This window comes from Epargyreus clarus, unplaced genomic scaffold (assembly GCF_041222505.1).
Source record: "Epargyreus clarus isolate Ecla_fem2 unplaced genomic scaffold, WU_Ecla_fem_2.2 ptg000014l, whole genome shotgun sequence".
Lineage (NCBI taxonomy): Eukaryota > Metazoa > Arthropoda > Insecta > Lepidoptera > Hesperiidae > Epargyreus > Epargyreus clarus.
Window position 1 is genome coordinate 8,205,603 of NW_027332222.1, and position 22,929 is coordinate 8,228,531.

Sequence of the window (22,929 nt, forward strand, 5' to 3'; positions counted from 1 at the left end):
AAATTCGTCAACTCGTTTGGAATTCAGTGCGTGTCAAAGCATGAGAGATTCAATACGCTAGAAAAATATTACAGTCGAGTAAACAAGAAAACAGTGTTTCATTGCACAAAAATGTGCTTTATATATTAAGATTCATATTCAAGTTTCTTAGAATTAAGTCATATTACTGTGTCTTTGTGGCTACAAGATAGACAAGTAAATTCATGAATCATTGAGTTAATATGCTTACTCACGGATTATTTAAATGTTAAACATGAAGTAAAGTTAATGTTCCTATTTTCGTTGAAAAGTCGAATAACAAGTACATTAGTTTGTGTCAAATGTATTTAGTTTTTCATTTCCATTCCAGGCAACACGATCTTGGAACGTGATTTACATTAACGTGGAAATATATATTAACTTGCTCCATTAATATTTCCATGAAAGATTTCATACATTTTACTGGTACTTTTTATTTAAGAACCCGTGGTTTCGCGTCCTGTGAATGATCCTGAGAGAATTGGATAAGGTTTGCTAAATATGCAGTAGATGTAATACCATGGGAGGCAAGTGTAAAATTTCCGACTACCTCGATGAGTATTCCCGGCTATCGGCATTTAAAGGGATTCAAATGTATATCTTAATCAGTTGGGAATATGTAGACAATATTAAAATGATTTGCCATTAAGAGAATTTACCCGACCAAACATCGAACTAGGAAGCGCCATCATCCATAGCTATCAAACATAAGTTTTTCACTCCTATTTTAAAAGTATGTACAATATGTAGATACTGAAATAACCTCCGTAATAGTTTTTAGCATATGGATTTTTAGCATGTCGAGTTACGGGGAAACTATATCAAATTATGCCATTTGAGGGCTACCCACGAAATGGTCGTATTATTCGGAAAGAGCCCGAGAGGTCAATGCAAATGCAAAAGTTCAATAAGCTCATGAAATTTGCACGTGAGACTATAAATTGAGTTTTCGAGCTTTTCGAATATAATAAACTTTATCGTTTCACATTTTTAACTAGGTATGGCTTGCCATTCGTGGTGGTTTATCATTCGTGTATCCATAAAGTTTAGTGTGAAACAATACACATAAAATTGAAACAAGAAATTTCAAGAAAATATTCTACTATTTCATTTTTATTGCTTGTGTATTTTGTATTTTATTTTATCTCTATTCAATTCAGTTTTCTCTGTACGTTCTTTTGCATATTATTTTTGCATTTGCATTTAAAGATCACTATTTCCTAGGTTGAATTATAAATATCTAGATAATATCTGTAATTACTTATAGCAAAACATGAACACACTTATTTATAATTGCGGAACATACTTATAATTGCGAAATTTGTTTAAGAAGCGTTTGGGTTAAACTATTATCCCTGGGGTATTAATTTGGGTAACGACGCTGGGGTTCCGGGGTTTTAATCCCAGACACTTCTAATGGCATATTAGAAATTAATTATCACTTGGTGCAACTGTCAATGGCAAGCTTAGGATAATCTATTATTGAATCTTAGTATTATATCACATTATTTGAGTCACAGATTGCTAGGCCTAACCCCTTTTCTTTTAGAGACCCGTGCCCAGCAGTCCAACGGTAATGGTGAATAAATAAAAAGTCGTAATCTACGCAACTGAACTTAGACACGGTAATTAATACTTATGCATTAATAAATACACAAAGTATTTTTAGAATTAAATAGTTTAAACGCATTAAGTAAATAACTTTCTATCTTGTCTGACATCAACTATTGCGACAATATTTAGCATAGAAATATCTGTTCGCGGTAGTGCACGTGAATCTCTTTATTTATAAAAATCTACGTCATATAATTCTATTTATAGAATGCAAAAGACAAATCCAACGGAATCTATTGTTTCGAAAAGTATTTCTGGAAGCCATACAAACCGTGATCTTTTTGTTGTAAGAATTATGGAAAAGTTTTAGCATTCACATCCTATGTGTAGGGTTGCCACCATTTTTAATCAAAAAAATGTATATTTTTTATGAATTCAGGAAAAAATAGTAATATTTTTTCGCGGAATAGCTATATATTTTTGCCGACTCATACTTTATTGGTCTCTCGACCTTATTTTTTCAATTGACTACATAAATATATGTTTACTGAGTATTAGGTATAATTACACACTCCAACTTAATATATTTTCCACATCTAACTAAGAGTGTCATGGACTCGCCAAATCTGAATTAGCGATGAAAATATCTGGCGTATCCTATTATTTTTTCTATAATATACGTTATAATACTATTAGTACGGAGCGCAACATTGGCAACCCTACCTACATAGCTTTTATATTCGCTCTTTCATTACTTGAGTTGACTCTTACCGGATAATCCTCACTATCTTATTATGAACTCGATGTGTGAGTATTTTGTTTTGTGTTAATGTTGTGGAAAAGCAAATTTTGTGTAGTTATTTTCTAACAACATTAATAATTTAAATAATTAATATTTTTTCACTATTAATTAATAAATAAATAATATATGTATATCACAGTAGCATAATTGGTTAAACTTTGCATATAAATTTATTATTACTTGTATATTACAAAATTTAAGTATCTTTTGTTTAAAAAAAGTCGATATAACTGCCATTTTCTTTCTGCTAATAAATAATATAACAATATGTAATACATTTATAATCAATATTTATAATTCTTAAAATACAATTTGCCGGTTTGGCCATCTACATGTTCCAATAACTGAATCAATTTTCATAGCACTTTGAGATTAAAACTTTACAGGCATTTACTAAAAACTGTAGAGCCCTGCACCCACTGTAATCTTATCAGAATCCAGTCTTACAGTAGGTTTCTACAAAAAATCCTTTTGAAATCATTCAATTTTGAAACTTAATTGTATTTCAAACTGCACTGTATTTTGTAATAAAATAAATTATGTATGAATAAAAATTATGTATTTTGAAATCTACAAAGAACTTACGTCATCAGGTCCGGAGGGGTCGACCTGCGCCCAGTCGCCGGAGGAGAGCGGCGCGAGTGCGTTAGACGCGGGCGCCGCCAGCGTGCACGCGCCGCCCGCCACCAGCGCCACGGACCAAACCGCCCACCACATCTGAAATGTTAGAACATGTGAATATCGTTGCATGGAAGTCATCAAGTCACTATAGTGTCCATTTTGTTCAACGGTGAATTATTATACCGTCGTTAGGATAGTGCTTATGTTGTATTTAGTATGTTTGTAGGTGGTAGAACTCTTTGTGGTAGTATTTCGGAGGCACCACCGCACACCTGTTTTTGCCTGATAACAGCAGTGTTAAGCGTAGCTATGTTCTGGTTTTAAGGGAGACAAACTTATTCGCGGCGTTCTAACTTAATCTTCAGAGCCAGCAAAGCATTTGGGGCCGATCTCTAGTAGGAATCTTTTCTCAGATTATTTACTCAGTGGTAATAGCGACTATTGTCAGGTGGAGTGGATACACTTTTTTTTATAATAGGTATAGGATTAGCAGATGAGCATGCAGTCCACTTGGTAAAGGTAAGTAGCTAACTTGGTGATGGTAAGTAGCTACTGCCCCCTATGGGCGTCCGTAATTAACCCCCCGTTAGATTTAGATATTCCTACCTGAGGTCGATCACAGATGCGCTCCTACCCCCTAGGACTAAGATGAAACGCCTCGGAAAAATATGTCTCCCTTACAAAAAAACCAGCAGCTCTTAACAGTGCTGTTATAAGGCAGAAATAGGTGTGGCGGTGGCGCCGCCGGAGTCGACCCACAAAGGACTCTACCACCTTCATCGTTTGTTTTTCCTATATTGTAAAAAAAAATGGGTCTGATATTCTATATCATTTTATGTCAGAGAATACAGATGTTTAATTGCATTTCTACCAAGGTACAAGCAAGTCTAAATCATCCCCAGGGAGAAACATACATCCGGAAATGATTGATAAGGGCGAGATTGTAATGACGTAATCGCTTAAAAGGGACTTTCCTAAACACATCCTTCAACAGGGCTTTAAACTTTTTAAGCATCTTAAGCATTGTTAACATGTAAAAACATTTCCTTCTCCCAATCACGAACTTTTTCTGATTATTTAAAAATTCTGTTCAAATTTTCTTTGAAAAGTCTAGGAACGTTCATTACGGAGTTTATATTAAATCTACCTGTATATCTGCCGTAAAGAAATTTCAATACACGTAGCCGACAGTTATTTTAATAGATGTGCGATGAATATTAAACTTTTCTGAAAACTCACTGTCGGAAGCAATCGATTCGACTCTTCAGTCATTCAATCTCATTGTCATTGTAATCTTCTCACGTCATGTTCATTTTTGTAAGACCATCTCAATATCTTTCTAAGAAAACGTTTGGGATCATATTCTGAAATTTTCTATAAGAATATGTTATTGGTAACGTACTTTACCAATAACCAATTTAAAAACTCCCTGGCACGCTGATCTGATTTTGCACTTACATACGTAAATTTTCACTTGATTTAAAGATTGAGAAAACACCGTCAGGAAATCTACACAACTCAGAGTTAGTTTATATATGAGTTTGTTTATATTTAAACAAAATGCACATGCTTACAATATAGTCAATATGTTTTATGTAAACAAAGAAATAAATAAATGAAAAGAAGAATATAAAAATGTTGTTTAAAAAGTTCTCAAAGGTGTATGAGACATCATTCCGAACAGGGCCAGAGTGGTTGACTATGGTCTAAACAACTCACTTTGAGAGGTGAGGTGTGAATGGGTTGACGGACGAGATATTCGTCTCACGACTTCTATGCATTTTAAAAACACATTCATTAAATTTTAGCTAGATTGCATATGATTATATTGTTATAGCATAGATATACATTACCGAAGCATATGCATATGCATTAACGAAATTTAGTGACGCACTGCGTGCTTCTTTTTTATAATATAAGAGTAGCAGACGAGCATGCAGTCCACCTGATGGTAAGTGGCTATTGCCGCCCATGGACATCTGTAATCAACCCCAGATAGGATTAGATATTCCTACCTGAGGTCGGCCACAGATGCGCCGCTACCCCTGAGGACTAAGCTGGAACGCCTCGGAAAAGTCTGTCTCCCTTACCACACCCTTCAAACCGGAACACAGCAGCGCCTAACACTGCTGTTATTAGGTAGAAATAGGTGTGGCTGTGGTGCCGTAAGTAGGTAAACGTTTGATTTACTTTGTAGATAAATATACCTAATAAGAAAAGTTAATCATGATCATCTTTTGTATTTATATTAATTATTGAAGTATTTTAGTAAATAAAGATATTTTGATGGAATCGGGTTTAATACACGTGCTAAATATTAAAAGCTGAGTGGAGTACGGTAATCCGGCGCACTTTGGAAAGCTGACAGCCACTCTTTCCAACCGACGGCCAAGTGTTTGGGAGAAATAACTCGTTTTAACGTCGGATTAAACTAATAACTTCGTTTTAAGGGTTTGTAAACGTAAAAACAGATGTTGAAGCTTTGATTTCTAACTGAGAATTGATTTGGTTAAAAACTTAATAGTGAAAAGTGATAACAATACCATCTCTTCATAATATCAAAACCATTAGACGAAAAACATAATAATTTTGAAAACAAAAAAAGCCGACTGCTTATCCGCTCCATTTAATAATTTCCTTTGAGCCAAAATGTACCCACTTTAAAATCAAATTAAATTGTTCTTAACATTTTCAATCATACACTTATATAACCATTACAGTATGAATTAATACAACCTATCTAATATCCAAATTTGTATCCACAATGCACAAGACATCTAACCTATTCATTGGCTTACACCATTTCTCAAGACAACTAGGGGATTAATAATGGAGTGCCAGTGAATGGATATTCCAGCACTGTAAAGATGGGTTTCAAAGGCCAGATGCCCAGTTCCCATGACTGGCCCAATAAGACCTGCGGTGCGCGTGGTTTCACTTAATTTGAAGTGTGATTTAGCGTAAGAACCCTGTTTGAATAGGATTCTCTACACAAACTTTGAGCTATTTCGCTTTCCCCATTCGATGTATACGATATAGGTACATACTGCTGTGATCTTGTAAGTGTATGTATAATCTTCACAAATGCCTTAATAAATAGGTCGACCCTTTGAAAATTATTTCATTTGTAACTTCCTAGAATACCCAAATAAATTGAGAGCGTTTCCAAAATCCAAATCTCCCAACCGGCAAAAGCATAACTTCTAGCCTCGTTTTGGGAGCCCACTATTGAGACAGTAATTAGCTGGATTTCAACTGAGCCTTACGTTTTTTGTTAATGAGGGATTAAGGAAGGATAATTGAATTAAATTACTAAATTTTGTTTTTTATACTTAACATCAAAAATACGTCAACATAGCTAAATATGTTAGAAGCGAGCTAAGATACAGCATCTCTAAAATTATTCCACTTAAAATACTTAGTGCAGGTTAAATATTAATTCCAGCTAAATGTTAAATCTTAAAATAAAAAGTGAAAAATACAAAGTAAAAAACGGAAATTCTTGTTTCGCAAAGAGATACTTTCACTTTAGTTATAGAAATGTTATTGTTTTCGATCCATCGTGGACGTCAAATTATTTCATAGTAATCTAGATATTTTTGTGTCTTTGCAAGTAGACACGCTAACTCGCCATTTAATTATCATAGACCAATACAATGTTAATGAAAAAAATACGTTTATTTCTAATATTTATTATAGTACAATATGATGATCTTTTAAACCAGAACTCAGAAATTAGGTTGAGATCAAACCACAAAAATCCGTCCACCTTTTTCTATTGCCAACAGCATTAGGTATATTTTAGGACTTTAAGTAAATTTACGGAACTTAGAAACCTTCTTAAACCTTTAAAACAATAACTGTCTACGGATGCGGCTAATGAGATAATAATTGACTTATTAATTGAAGTGCGATAGTTTATATAGGTATGTATGTTATCTAATTGCAAGATTGAGAACATTTAATATGCCTAACCTTAAGTTGATAATATCTTCGCATAAAAATTATGTACACCAAAGGTAAACAAAAACTTCAGAGCAGTAGACGGTCCGTCAAAGACAACCTTTAATACTCGGCGAATTATATTAAAATACAAACGTCACAATAATCTGTTTCAAGTTTTCTAAGTGGTACTCCTTAAAAAGTTACTTAAAAATAATGAAAACGTAACAAGACCCAGTCCTTAAGTCCCTTTGTAACTTTGTTATTGTAAATACATCCGTAATCATTTTGTTTTTTCCTTCTTCGAAACAATCTTGATGTTATCTCGTATATTGCAGGTGCTTCTAAAAGATCTCAGATTTTTAATTCGTATTTTGCGACCAGAAAGTGATGAGGGTAACGCGTGTTGAGAGCAGAAAAGGCTTTTAAGCACGATTACATCTTTCTTTATGCGTTAGATCGCTATCATGAAATTTCAGCGGAGAATACCTGGAACGAGCTAAAGCTAGCCTCAAATGGATGTTGGAAATGATTTGATGTTCTTTGACCTACTTTTTTATAAAAAAAATTAACGATCCTTGAAAGGCCATGACTAATCTTTAATACCAATCCACCGCGTCCCCACTAATCCTTAGATATAACAATGCATTTATTATGAACTTCAGATATTTTCGAAAATTCTCCTTCTGTAATACTTCATATATAGCGTGACTGTAAGATTTGAAAGAGAATAAGTGGTATTAAAGACATGCCTAATCAAAATATTAATAAACAGGAAATATGTTCTTGATTATTATAATTTATTCATAACGTAATTGAATTCTGAACTTGTATTGTGCCTATGCAGGTTGGAAGCCTATTATAATATCTATTGAATGAAGTATTAACGAAATCCAAAAGACCAGGTCGATCACTCACCTGCAATGAAATAGCTCCCCATTTATGCGGTAAATTGTGTTCATCGGGATTTTTATTATTTGTTGATGGATCATGGAGTTATTGTAAAGGAACAATGCTTGAAGTATTTTCCCCGATTCTCCTTGTTATTCCTTTTTATTTATTTTCCTTATAAAATAAGACTGAGAAATCTTTATTATCATCATTATCATACCACATATAAATCACTTTGATAAATGTTCGTGTCGCTACCGTTCGTGAATCCACAGAATTTCTTTAGACAAAGGAATATCCTTAAAATTCATTTTTGCATTGTGCTCAAGGTGCACGCCTATTTCAGGATCGTGAAAAATTTTTCATAACAGAAGTAGTCAACACAGAATTTCAATTTTTGTAATTAATCCCGCGTAAGATTAGAGTTCTACGTTAAGTCGCTCACAGATGTGTTGCTACCCCTGAGAACCAAGTTGGAAAGTTTCGGACAAGTATGTCTCTCTTAACATACCTTTCAAAGCAGAACACAGCAGTGCTCAATACTACTGTCATTTGGTAGATATAGTTGTGGTGTCGATACTTCCGGAGTCATATCACAAAGTTTCCTACGACTATTGAATTATATTAACTAACTTATCATATCCCATTAAGAGCTTATAAAGTTTACTATAGAGCAATTATGTGTGTGTATCTACAAAATTTGTTTCGTTAAACAAACGAGTGTTGGAAAGCTCAAGTTTCCCAGCAAGTTAATCACGGAGCGCGGTGTGAAACTAGTTAAGTGTGTGTGAACAGGAAAGTGTAATTTGATGCATCTTTGTTGTTAATATAGATGACTTTTATTTATGGTGTTATGTTTTTACTGACCCTTTGCTGGGCTGAAACCCCTCTCAGCTTTTAGAGCAGAACAGAATTCATTAAATTTTCCTTGTCTCTTATACTCGTAGAAAGTGTTTATTATTTTTCTTACTTTATAAAATCACACGTACATGCCTGGGATTGAAACCTTAGAACCTGGTTGAGGGGTAATGTCAACCACCAAGCAATGACAGTGACGAAAATATCTCATGAGGTTTGAGGAGATCACAATGGTATGCTGATACTATGGTAGTTGACACCGAGGATTAGATGCGCAGTTCAGAAATAACTAATTTAAACGTGTTGTGATAAAGCAAAAGCTATTCGAACTAAAGTGACATTTTACGGTACTCGTATGTACCTTGTTGTATTATTGTGTACGTCGTACCTCAGAACTAAGAATAAGAGCGTGTCAAACACTTAACACCCCCAAGCAAGCAAATATTGAGGCTCTACAACCGGAAGCCTCCGGCGTTTCCGCTGCTCAAGCGCCCTCTGCCCGTGACGTTTTCGATAACTCATATTACGTACGTCACACATGTCATAGAAATGGTGCTGAAGATTGCTGAACTAACTCATAAAATGTATGAAAGAAACTTATTTCCGGTCGAAATATATTAGATATATTTAATATTTTTTATACGAAATTATATGTGATAAAACTTATAATTACCTCAATGATTTTCGCTTTTATACATCTAAACGAGAATAGGACACATATATTTCTCGAATGTATTACGTGCCACATGAGATATTAAGATCTTATTATCGCATAACGATCATGGTAGTATCTTGATGTTACTTAATTATTCATAGAACACTTTAGTGACAGTGTTGCAGCTAAGCTGTTTACGTAATATTCCCGTGGGGCAAAGCGGTCACTATAGATAGCAATGTGATATCAATCTTCGGATTAATACGTAAACCTCCAGTTTCTACCCATCGCCATGCAGGCATCTAAATTTAAAAGGCTAGAACCAATATAATTTGATAGGGAGATACCACAGTTTCTATTTCAAGTGTGAAATATTTCTTGCAATTTGGTGGAAGAACATGGTTGCGACCAACTTAATACTCAGGAGTGTCAACGCAATTGTAATTGGCTGTACGTAAAACGCTTGTCTATATTTTTAGAACTTGGTTACACATCTCCATTGGTGGCAATAACATCCTACTATCAAGTAACACACATGATCGCGAGATAAAAATTGATGAATTTATATTTCTATACCTGAATGTTTGTGTACACATCTTTGTGTACACGATTTTTATGACGATTACACAGACGATATACGGAATCCCTCGTATTGCTATGAGTGTAGTAAAGGTTATTCCTTTTTATATTATTATTTACCTTCGTAAATTGCCAGTGGATCGAAAAAGGGCAAAAACCGTCGCTAATTAAAATTGTCCGGTAGACAAATTAATTTTAATTAACTTTATTTGAAACAAGACAGACAATATGTCAAGTTAGCCAAAGTTTTGTGAATTTAAAATTTCAGAATTAAAATATTGTCTTTTAAGTTTTATTTATTTCAGTAACATTAAATATCTTACCAATTTACTAAGTAATTATTGTTTATTGGAGTATGTGGTTAAGTTTATCTAATGCTTATTTTTAATGCGCAAAAATGTGCTACTTATTCTAAAATAAATATTTTCTTTTTTTTAAACCCTAAATATAACGTTTATTTACAACAGATAAGACAAATTATTAAAGTACTTATTATTAAATAATTTCTTATTATTCTTAACTTAGTTATTTTTTTAATTAATTTCACTGCTAAAATTAAGTATTACACGCGGCACTTTGCGATACTCAATAACTTATTTTAATGAGCCTTATATGACTTTTCTAAAAAACTGAAGAAAAATGTGTAATAAGAAAAATACAGCTAGACCCATATCAGGGCGTTTTACGTTCTGCGAATCAGTCCGAATCTCCTTCTGGAATTGAATTCGCACAAAAAGGTAGTTAGTTAGGTAGGCTCCTTCGAAAAGTGGGCTCTGATTACTAAATAGGTACATGAGGAAAATATTTCTGTTTCTGTAAAAGGACTTACCATTTTTACGCTATTTGAATTCGAATATCTTGTAGCAGGAAAATTTCTGTAACAAAAAGAAATACATATTATTATCTATATCAAAATCAATATGATGAGAAGTTAGTAAAATTCTCTGCTGGCTACGGCAGCATCACTATACATACATACATACATTATACATACACTATACAAACATACTATACATTATAGCGCAAGTTTAACAGGTGGTAGAACCCTTTGTGGTTCGACTCCGGCAGCACCACCGCCACACCTATTTCTACCTAATAACAGCAGTGTTAGACGCTGCTGTGTTCCGGTTTGAAGGGTGTGGTAAGGGAAACAGACTTTTCCGAGGCGTTCCAGCTTAGTCCTCAGGGGTAGGGGTAGGAATATCTAATCCTATCTGGGGTTGATTACAGATGTCCATGGGCGGCAGTGGCCACTTATCATCAGGTGGACTGTATGCTCGTCTGCAACTCCTATATTATAAAAAAAAAAAAGTTTAGTATAATGTGCTTCATAACAACAATATCAAACTGATGCTATAATTTTAAAGTAAGAGTAGCAGTAGTGCTTCCTTATATATACACGAAGAGCTCTACTTAATATATATAATAAAGAAAGTCTTTTATAATAAGTTTACGTTTCAGTGGAAGAAAGTGGATGAACATGTTAGTCCTTATGAGTGGCAAAGTATTTTTGATCGGCTTTAGGTAGAACCACTGTTATATAAAGCTGTTCTATAGTTTTCTTCAGCGATAGTGGCTTACCTTCACAATTTTATAAAAAATTAGTGGTGCCCGCGGCTTCGCCCGCTTTTTGAAGAAACGATATGACATGCATAAACATAAAATTTGTACCTTCATTGGAAAGAAAATCGAATCGAATCGTTGAAAATTGGTCTTACTAACTCCCAAACCTTCGTGGGCTCTTGGACAACTACTTACGAATTAAAAATTAATTAAAGAAACCTTTTCCCACGGACTAAATTGTGAATTTAAACCATTCTCAAGTCCCCTTGAACACACACAACAAATTTCATTAAAATCAGTCCAGTCGTTTAGGAGGAGTTCAATGACATACACACGCATATAAGAAATATATATATAAAGATATCACGTATCACGCATACTTTTTTCATTCAATATTTTACAATATTTCGATGCTATCACAAAGCTATTTTTACTATTCCGGGTACAAAGAGATATTGTAATTGTCGCTCTAATACCGGCTGGATGTAAAAAGTGATCGACATGACCCAATTCGAGCACACAGGTAGTATTTCACATCTAGATCAGGTCAGTGTGCGTTTAGCTTTGTTTTTTCAATTCGTGACTGAAATACAGATCTACTATAGATATACTCAGTCACGAAGTCCCTGCAGTTTTTCAACTATCCCCGGACTCTTCATAAAATGGTCTTTGTATTTTCTGATAGAATTTTTAATGAAAATGTACATGCTGTATTCGTGTATCTTGAATTTTACTGTTAAAATTTTCACCCGAAAATTGATTACTTACGTTTTCGAGCGGAAAGTAATCAGTGAATTTTTATTACGAGTATGATGGACCTGTTATAAGTTATATTTAATATTTGTTCTATTGACTACCTATTTTCCCTTTTTGGGACTCAGCACGTGTTTCTTCCCATAACTGGGATAAGACTAAAGCATACCCTACCAAGCTGCTCCACCGCGAAAGGATATAAATTTTGTCTTCCACACTTATTGTAATATGTAAAGTAAAGCCTATATCCAGTACCGTGATATTTTGAAAGAACTGTATCAGTCAGTAGTTTAATCTCATTCACTATGTCCTTCTTGTGCCAAGAAAAGACTTTGTAAGACTTAGATGACTTTATAAGAAGATCATTCCCATTACTAGGACTCTAATCATCTGTTAACAAACCATTTAAATTTCCACGTAATTCTTAATTATGCAAATAAATGTTGCTTATTACTATGTGCTGAACGGAATTAATCTTTTTAAGTATTTTAAAAATGTACATTGCACAAGCTTTGAGAAAATGAAATCATTTAAATTAATGGTTCGTTTGTAGAGTTAAATCATTTACGGTGATTACAGCACCTTTTCCTTAATTAAATAATAGAGAAAAGATTTATAAAAATTATCGAAAACGTTCGCAGAATTTTAAGTTTAAAGTCAGGATAATTTTCTTATTTTGGAAGTCAATTAGAAATTGTTAAGACCAAAATCCGTTTTAGAAATTACATCTGTCTGTCCTGAAATAAAAAGACATAATGTATATTAATTACATAGATTTCCGTCGAGCTTGTACATATTATTATTAGAGCAACAAATTTAATTTAGGTAGTCGTACCTCAATTATGTATATTGTTTAAATGCCGTATGAAATTAAGTGTTGTTTGTTTGTTCCTAGGTTGCTGTATCACTTACTTATTTTTTGTGTTACTAGGAAAACACATTGTTTTGGCTGCACACAATTTTATACAGTACCTTCTTAGTAATATTTGAAGTATATGCTATCTATAGTTCCTTGTACCACTTCTTGGCCATCGCAAAACAATTTAAGAACTAGCTGATGTTCAAAAAGATTTCATTGATACAAAAATTTGTACAGCTTGAAAACTACGGCTTTAATACATTTTCAAGTGCTAGATTTGGGTAAAAATAAAGGGTAGATATTAATATTTGTTTTGTGATACGTAACTATGGTCCATAAAAACTAATATTCAGCCATATCAGTGTAGATACGGCTTGATTAGTACCATCTAAGGACAATACAATGCTTGACATTTCGATCTAGTCTGAGGTGATTGATTCTGCCACTCACGTGCCAACCTTGTACCGAATATCTACAATCTTCGACAGTCAATGAAGCTGCTAAATTAATATAATACTGTGTTTAATAGTAAAGGAGTAACGTATGTAAATTATCAATTTTGTGGAAATTATATATTCCTAAATGTTTCCTGGAGTATGAAAGTAAATATAATTAAAACAAAAACAAGATTACTTCATAATAATTAACTGAAAGGGCAAATAATGTAGGCTAAGTCACGAATTTAGATGATCTACCTACCTATATAATCTATCACCTTATATATTAAACTTTCAAGCCGTTTGGACTCGCTCGAAAAACATAATCAGGCGGGTATAGATTAGTATTAGGATATCCCACCGCCTTGTAATTGACAAACGGCTGACGGTTTTAGTGACATCATCATCATCAATCCATTACTGTCCCACTGCTGGGCACTAGTCTCCTCTCAGAATGAGAAGGATTAGGCCTTAGTCCACCGCGCTGGCCAAGTGCGTATTGGTAGACTTCACATACTTTTGACATTTTTTTTACTAATCTGTTAGATATGCAGGTTTCGTCGCGATGTTTTCCTTTACCGTTTAACAAGTGATAATTAATTTCTAATACGCACATAATTTCGAAAAATTATAGGTGCGTGTCTGAGATTTGAACGGAGTGGCCGAGTTTCTTAACCACTAGGCTATCACTGCATTTTACTTGGCTATCACTGCATTTTGACTTGAAAAAGAAATGCAATACAGTCGCATGTACCTGCTTTCATCTAGATAATGAGCCGCATTTCCCATAGCATTTATACCAGTCACGTTTAAATACATTCAACAGTTAATTAACATAAGCCTAATCAGCGATTCTTGCATCGCACCGAAGCATCAACAACATGTGCCGACGTTTCAAACGATTTAATTGTTTCAAACGATTAACTTAACTGCCGACTCAAACAAGAAGGCTGTACAAAGTTGAATTGTATGTAAATTGTATTTCTTAACAGTTTCAGAAGCGGATCGAAGTTGCTAACACTCGGAAGCAGGTGAACTTTTAAACGACCAAAATCGATTCCTGTAACTGGTATCGGTTCTAACAACGTAACGCAATAACTTATATGGGAATATATCTTATTAAAGATAGATATATTACTATTTATCACTAAGTAAACAACAAAAAGATGTCTAGAAGTTGTCCTATTTTTATGCGTAGGTGTTTATTTATACTAACTATACTTATTTTACTTATTTTTCTATTTATTTATAGAAAAAGCAGTCATAACGTAATGGTTTGAAATTTAGCGACCTAGCGACCTTTAGGTGCGTTTAGACCTTAGGACCGAGGTTCGTGCCCAAGCAAGCATTTAATTTTTTGGAGTTATGTGCGCATTATAAATTAATAATGTGTAATGTGCACGCTTCAACGGTAGAAGGGAAACAAGTTAACGGAACCTACTAAAAAGTTCTGAAAAGTTATCAATGGTTCTGTAAAGTATGTATTAAGTTACCAATCTGTACTCTCTAACTATCAGAACAGACCTGTGCCAAGCAATGGGTCAAATTGGACAAAATGAAAAAGAAGTATTTCGATGTATATCTACTACAAATACTTCATAATATTTTAAGACAAATGAACAAACGCATATTAATGGATGAATAGAAATTTTCGCATCTCCCGCTAGTCCAGAATTACAGATCCTGTGAACAATCTACATCTACTCGTATATTATAGAAATTATGCACACTAGAGTAGTAAGTAGAATATTGCGTCACAGATTGGAACGGTGACGTAGAGTAGCTCTAATAGTATTGTGAAGTGGTTAATAACGTTATGATTATTGAATACCGTACGTGTCTTTGTAAAGGGATTGTATTCAGGTACGGAAATTCATATTGTTGTCTATATGTAAACAGAACAACAATACGAATTCTGCATATTGTAATAATTGAATTTTGAATCAGCTGTCATGTCTGCTTTTAAAAACGAACCTGTATTTTTTATAATTAGTAAGCTTGGGCAGGTAATGAGCCTTGTAGCAACATCTGGTAAGTCGTAAATCTGGCCGTTTATGGACCTCTGTGACCAACTCCATAGGTGTGGCGATGATACCACCCCAGTAAAACCTTACTAGCTCTACCACCTTTCACGTAACATGGGCACCTGAGACGTTTCATTATGTAATAAAAGAAATTATTGACGCTTTGAAGCTTACGGACTCAGATAACTGGCCAAACTGACCTGAAATCTTAGGAAATTCATTATTTTTAAATGTATCGATTAAAAATAATTAAATAAATGTAAAATGACAACCACGCACTCTAAAAGTACCCAAGCATTAAAATTTACATCCCAATTATAATATAAAATTATACTTATTTTTTGCTTTTTTATTTTGATTACAGCACTTTTCTCTATCATTTTTTATTCGTAAAGTGTCGAAAGCGACCATAAAATTTTGTGGACTTCATTACGGTGAGTCGACAAAATGGCATAAAATTGAAGATCCGATCTGAAAATCACATGCCGCATCTTATTAAGAAAATGATTAGACGAAAACTTTAAACGGTTAATAATAGGTAGTATTAGCGGAAAATAACTCTTAACTTGAATTCTTGTTTATAGATAGATATGTATAATATTATCAAGAAAAATAAAAGCATTTAAGCTATTAACATTAGCAGCAGTGTATTACTGAAATAGTACGAAAATAATCATTATTAACTTTTCTTTATAACTACCTGAACTTATAATGATGTTTATTTTCAAGAAACCAATATTCGATTCACCTTTTACTCATACATTTTGTACTCTACCACAAAAGTAGTAAAACCTCAACATATTACATACACGAACATGATAACCATTTAAACTTTTAAATATAATGAAAATGAAAATATTGTATCAGTCAAAGTACTATGCGGCATAAGGCTATCTTGTGAAGCTTAGTCAGTCAGATATCGGATATAACGGTAACATTTATCCCAACATAAAAAAAACTTTAAGTGAACATTCGGCAACATATTGAGTATCGGAAACTTAGGAATACACTCATACACGTTGTGCCTCATCTCATATGATATTATAGAGACAATTGAATAACAATGGATGCGTGGGTCAATCGACCTATGACTGATCAGAATACTAAGCAGATCACACACAAATTGACTTAAGTTTACAACGCCCCATGATCCACTAATCAGATGAAGATGTGGTTTGAATATCTCTAAACTAACAATGGGCAATAGTCCGAGATTAATATGTTTTACTTCGCTTAATTAATTAAATCGTTTCAAAGGGACACAGCTGGTGATTCAGTCGTGTTAATTATATTATTTCTACGAAATATATCACCCGACTTTTTAACTTTTACCCTAAGAGTCCATAATTAATTGTATTTACTTTAAAACTTACCTTCTTAAGTCATAATTAGAAGCAATTTCGTTAAACGTAAGTTTTGCCGGCTACTTTTTGTTTTAATATTTGTTTCAGCCGTGAGCCGTCTGAAGACGACATTTTAAATTAAGTATATATAAATTGTCTTTTAATAACACTTCTGCAAATAAACTTTGAATTTTAAATGAGGGTTAAATTGTTATTTGGTTAAAACGAGATGGGATTGGTGCCGTCAGAATTGAATATTTTTCGAAAAAGTTAAACTCTATATGCTTATTAGTACACACTATGTATTCCAAATGATTTACTACAAAACTCTTTTCGAACTATAATAGGTTTGGAGAAATGACATAAAAAACTCCATAAATATATTTTGTGCGCTGTGCTTGCTTAGAAAAATCATAAAGTTAAACTGTGTTATGCTTTATTAAAAAGATTGAGTTTTCCGACTGATTTAAATTTATCTCTGATAGTTAGTATAGGTAATAAAGACGCTTGAAGGCTTCTAATCTAACTTAACTATAGTGTGTCCACCTCACAGATCTGTGGATAAAACCTTTCATATTTCATTACTATTAACGATGATCATACACATATCATACAAGAGGAGATTAACATACGTTTCAATCACATACAAATTAAGTAAACAAGTAAATTAAAAGTATTATTTAACAAATATAAAAGCATAAATCATCCATTGCCGCTCATATCATGCATCATACCATATTATCTGTTAATGTTTTAAGTTAAGATTAACACACATTTCAATGACATACAAATGAAGTAAAGGAGTAAATTAAAAGCTTTTTTAAAAAAAAAAGAAACATAGATACACATTGCCGCTCATATCATGCATCATACCATATTATCTGTTAATGTAGCGGCGTAGCATTGCTACGAGCTCGGTAGCTCGGTAGCTCGGGCTTCATATTAAATTTTTGTCGTATCAGTTCAGGTAAACATGCATCTTTTATGCTTCGCTGTTTTGTTGTGAACTTTCATAAACGTGGAGTTTTGCTACATATGAGTCACTATCTTTTGTTATGTTATTCATGCAAATGTGTTATAGTTTCAATTTTATTTTTAAATAAGCCACTATTAAATATACTGTTTGTTAGAATTTCTATTAATTTGGGGGATAACTACGAAGATTACTCTACACGTTTAATATAGAAAATCCCGAGTTCGATATCCAGCCAAACAATATCTGGTGAGTTTGTTTTACGATAAAGGCAATTCTAGTGTAACTATAAAAATTGGTATTTATTTACCTAGTACAAGTTTTATGAAAAGTGGTACAAATCTATTGATTATATGTAGGTAACTATATTTTATCAGTAAGTATATACCTATACCCCAAAATAACATAAATAAGGAACGAAGAATCCAGGAAAATCATGAAGAAATATCAAGGAAATTTTCAATGTGTCACACTTATTCCTGTTATTTTCCGCAATTGAAATAACGTAAAATAAAATATCAAGTATTTGTCAAGTTGTAACGAAGCATAATAAATGACAAGCCGTGATCTGATGTACAATTGTAATATCACGCTTTCATTTTTTGCGAATGGAAAGGGCATAAATGTAAGGCCATAATCAACTTTGAAATACGTTGTTTCATCTGCAACACCCAAATCCCGGCTTAAGACCCTTTGCTGTCTGTCCTTTCCTGATTATGAACAAATTATAATCTTAATTGTGTGATGAAACAAACGTAATTTCTGTGTTTTGACTTTTGACGTTTTTACGAAAATAAATGCTTGAGGTAGGTCCGTAGGTACGTGTCCCTGTAGTACCGGGACCAGAATAGGGCTACGGTAACCCTTGCCTGTCGTAAGAGGCGACTAAAAGGGGCTTCCGGGGTTGCGGGCGGCAAGAGTGGGAGCTCAAACCGTCCAGCAAGCGACCCCGGGAAGGACAGCGGTTTGTGTGGTCGCATATCGCTGTAATCACCAGGGGATGTGAGAGGAGCGTAAATTGCTCCCCCCAGGGCAGAGCCCGATAAAAGGGCATCGCGTTAGGAGGACTCCGGTTGTGTTCCGTTGGAGATCCCGGAGTTCTCCACCAAACGCTGAGGACGGCCACCGGGGGGGTTTTAGTGTGGTAAAAATCCCACATAACCCGGCGTACTCCCATGGCGTCGGGTACCTTTTGAAGGTTTCCCCCTCGTCAACAAAAAAAAAAAAAAACGTCCGTAGGTACGTAGGTAAGTAGGTCCTCCTTTATGTACACACTTTTAGAACATTTTTTGAGATAAACATTGGTTTTATCTCGAAAATTTCCTGCGAGAAATAGTGGAGTAACTGTCGCGGGCGTACACATGGGTGATATCACGTGCTAACTTTTGTATTATGAATCCAATTCGAATCGGTATAATAATTACGAAATTAATACACATGCAGCAGCGTGGTAGCCACCAAGCCACGTATTGTTGATAACAGAAACCCATACTAAAAATGCACCATAAAAAGGGTTATATCCAAATACAATCACAAGGAACACGGCATTGATTCGCCAAAAATATTCGCTTGAAGGTCGATGAAACATTTTAATTACCGGAACATCAAAGACATACTCGTCGCCCAGATTCACTCTTCATATCATGAGATTACCTCCTCGAAAATTTCCATCGTAACTCCAATTAAAACGAAATTTCCCGTCAGGCCACTGCGCTTATGAAAACGATTGTTCAAAGAAACAGTTAGAGGCCCTTAAAAGAAACTTGAAAGACTTTATTAATAACGATATCGTATACATGTTTACGTGTGGCGTAGACATGTAATTAAAGCTAAGCGTTATCACACAAAGTTCACTTACGACTTTATTGCTCGCGAACTTTCCCGATCTTGGTAAAATTACCGATGATACTTTTATTGTATGATACGTATAATAATATAGCATGGAAACAACTTTCTTTGGTGTTATTTTCGGAACATGGGACTTAGGAACATAGGAGCTACACCAGTGATGTATTAGCTATTCTTGTAATATAGCTTTTGATATCCCATGATATTATATTGATCTCCAACAACAATCCACCACGAGACCCACGTAATTAAATATTCTGGCCTCTTATTTCAGAGATTAAGTGTCCGACAATAAAACGAAATACAATCATACTTTATTCGGAAGCTTGAGCTTAAGCTTATTTATTATAACTTGGTATTGCTGTCATGAGAAAATATATTTGCGAAAAGTTTATGAACAAATAGTTACGTACCTACCAATAAGTTGCAAAGTAGATAATTCCTTTTTGCGATAAACGATTTTCTAAATACTGCATGCTCTGATTACACCTATTGAAAACCAATAATTAAAAAGTCCGAATCCTAAATCCTATAAATTAACAATTCATTTGAATGTTTTGCGAAATTTTTTTTTTTGTGCGAGCTTTAACGGTTGTTGTGTGATTTTCTTATATAGGTAACTGTACGTAAGTGTTATACCAGACATCGACTTTATTAGCAGAACAGAAATAGATCGTAAACATTTACGCTTACTATATTTTATCAACTAGATATTTATAGATTTCACTTCTTTACACAACTTTGATTTCAATATTTCTTTTACGTTTGCTACATATAAGTACAAAGTACCGCAATTTTAGAAATGTATGTTTGATGATTTACGTAGAAACAATAAATCGCCAACTCGAACGTTAAGTCGATCTTAATAGCACCCTGCTAACGAATTTATCTTAAGTTAGTTGTGTTAACAGGAATTATAAATTGAATTTGTTCTACAAGAAACAATTTAATCGTATGGAAGTAATAACTAAAGAGCAATTACAGGCGAATGTTCGGTGCAGACCTAATGGACAGAAAGCAGGTGCTAAACGATAACGTAATTAACACTCAATTAATCACCTGAAGTAATTTATTCAATAACTCTTAACGAGTCTGGTCGAGCCTTCATAAAGCGCTCTCAAACGTCTTTCAGAAACCTGCGATGCCTTTCTGCTAAGTTAGAAATTAAAGATAGTAAAAGGCGAATAAATTAACAATGTATAGTTATTGGTTATTTAAAGACATATAAGTATATAAAATACGAATATGTAATGTATTTTAAGCTATTCGTAAATTTGGTTCTTTCTAGTTCACATAGGTAATGTGTGGTCACGAGAAAACGGTTTCAAACGATTCTAAGATTAGCCTATAAAATCTGTCTGTGTAATTAGGGAGAATATAGGCACAGGCAGTATTTGATAGGAAACATTTTCCTAAAATGACTAAGAAATATCAAGGAAAGGAAGGTAGAATTTGACAGATATGAGCATAGATTCGAGGATTACCGATGATAGATTCTCATACTCAATATACTGAAATAATCAGCATAAATATTACAGGGCGGCCATTTCTTTTGCTTGATTTTGAATGATGAAAAGATATCGTGATATAACGATACACGAAATGTCTACTAAGCCATAATAAATTAAAAGTTTTGGTTGTAAGGACCGTTACAATACAAAATAAGTAAAACTTAAATTACTAACAGTGTAACAACAATATTTACAATCAATGCTATTTTAAGACTTGTTTTATATTCTTATGAATACACATTCTCATAGACAGACAGAACTATATAGGGATAAGGTACCTACATGCTCTACATGTCATCGAAACACGATTATTCTGCATGTGACATCATCAAAGCAAGCGATTTAATTTGAAATGTCACTGACAGGATTAATCAGTTTTCAATTTATTTTTAATTTGAAAACACTAATAGTGTACGTACGAATTCATATTTAAATTTTGAATTCTATGAACTCCCTTATTTTTATCGAAGTTAAGATGAAATGTATTGATAACCTGTATAACTACTACTACTATTGTAACTTAGTAGAATTTTCATAGTTTGACTCCGGTGATACCAAAGCTCCATATATTTCTGATTTGTAAAAGTGTTAAGCGTTTCTGCGTTCTGATTTGAAAGGCGAGACAATTAACCATATGAGGTTTCCAACTTAAACCTTAGAGCCGGTCCACACGGCGCGTTGCGTCAGCGTTGCGTCGACGTAGCGCTGTGGGTGCGTCGTTTTACATACATAATCATAGTGTACACACGGTGCGCTGCGTCGACGCAGCGCATACGCGACTGAACTGCAGCGCACGAGACGAAGCGGGCGGGGGAATACTCATTGCGTCGCCGGAGCGGCAGCGCTCAGTTGTTTATGCGTTGATAAGGAACGCACACGCAAGCTGATCTCGCTTATTTTTACGTATTTTGACGGTGACGTAGTAATAGCAGCAATGACAGGCGTCTTTTCCGATCCATGATTTCTATAGAATGACTGCGACGATTACTTAAAATGCTCGCCGCAACGGTGCGTCGCCGTTGCGATGACGGAGCGTTACGACTCCGTCGTAGTAACGCTGCGTTGGCGCAGCGCCCGTGTGGCCGGCTATGCGTTAAAACCTTTGCGTTGCGACGACGCAACGCAACGCAACGCGCCGTGTGGACTGGCTCTTAGGCTACCACAGCAAAGTGTCCGTTATCGACTTCAGGTAATATTGTAATCTTAGGGGTTGATTATAGATTTCCATTGGCGGCAGTAGCCATTTACGAAAAGGCGAACTACATACTCGTTTACTTCTACAGTATATTGAAAAACATTAAAGTTATAAGTTTACATAGAAAATACAATATCAGTTAAACAAAATCTAACTTTCGTTTTCATTTAGTTAATACAAAATATCATGAAAGTTTCTGAAAAGGTTAAAATAATCCCTTCGATATTATGTTACGTTACGTATTTCTCTATAATAACAAGTTGGAATATGTTGAGCAAAAATTAAATACCATGTAATATGAATAGTTTAATAATGTTAAACAAGATCATCATCAACCCATAACTGTTTCATTGCTGAACACTTTTTATAAGACTGTGGATCTCATGATTACTGAAGAAATATTCAGCAGTTATAGCTTGGTCGTTTTAAACTAAGCCTCTCAAGCGAGACCTCCGCAGCAACTTTGATTTTCCAAGTTATGTGGGGATACGAAATTAATTATC

The 22,929-nt window shown here is 34.2% G+C and overlaps 1 protein-coding gene across 3 annotated transcripts in view; it reads right to left on the bottom strand.

Annotated features, from left to right (window-relative positions):
• The window catches only part of Dh44 (corticotropin-releasing diuretic hormone 44), a 74,495-nt gene that overhangs the window by 8,858 nt on the left and 42,708 nt on the right, over nt 1-22,929 (bottom strand). For all 3 annotated transcript variants that reach the window (XM_073079343.1, XM_073079344.1, XM_073079345.1), the window contains exons 2-3: nt 10,750-10,795; nt 2,960-3,091 (exon numbers count right to left, since the gene is read on the bottom strand). In XM_073079343.1, coding sequence (XP_072935444.1) covers nt 2,960-3,091; nt 10,750-10,752 — 135 coding nt within the window. In that variant the 5' untranslated portion in view covers nt 10,753-10,795. The remainder of the gene's footprint in view (nt 1-2,959; nt 3,092-10,749; nt 10,796-22,929) is intronic.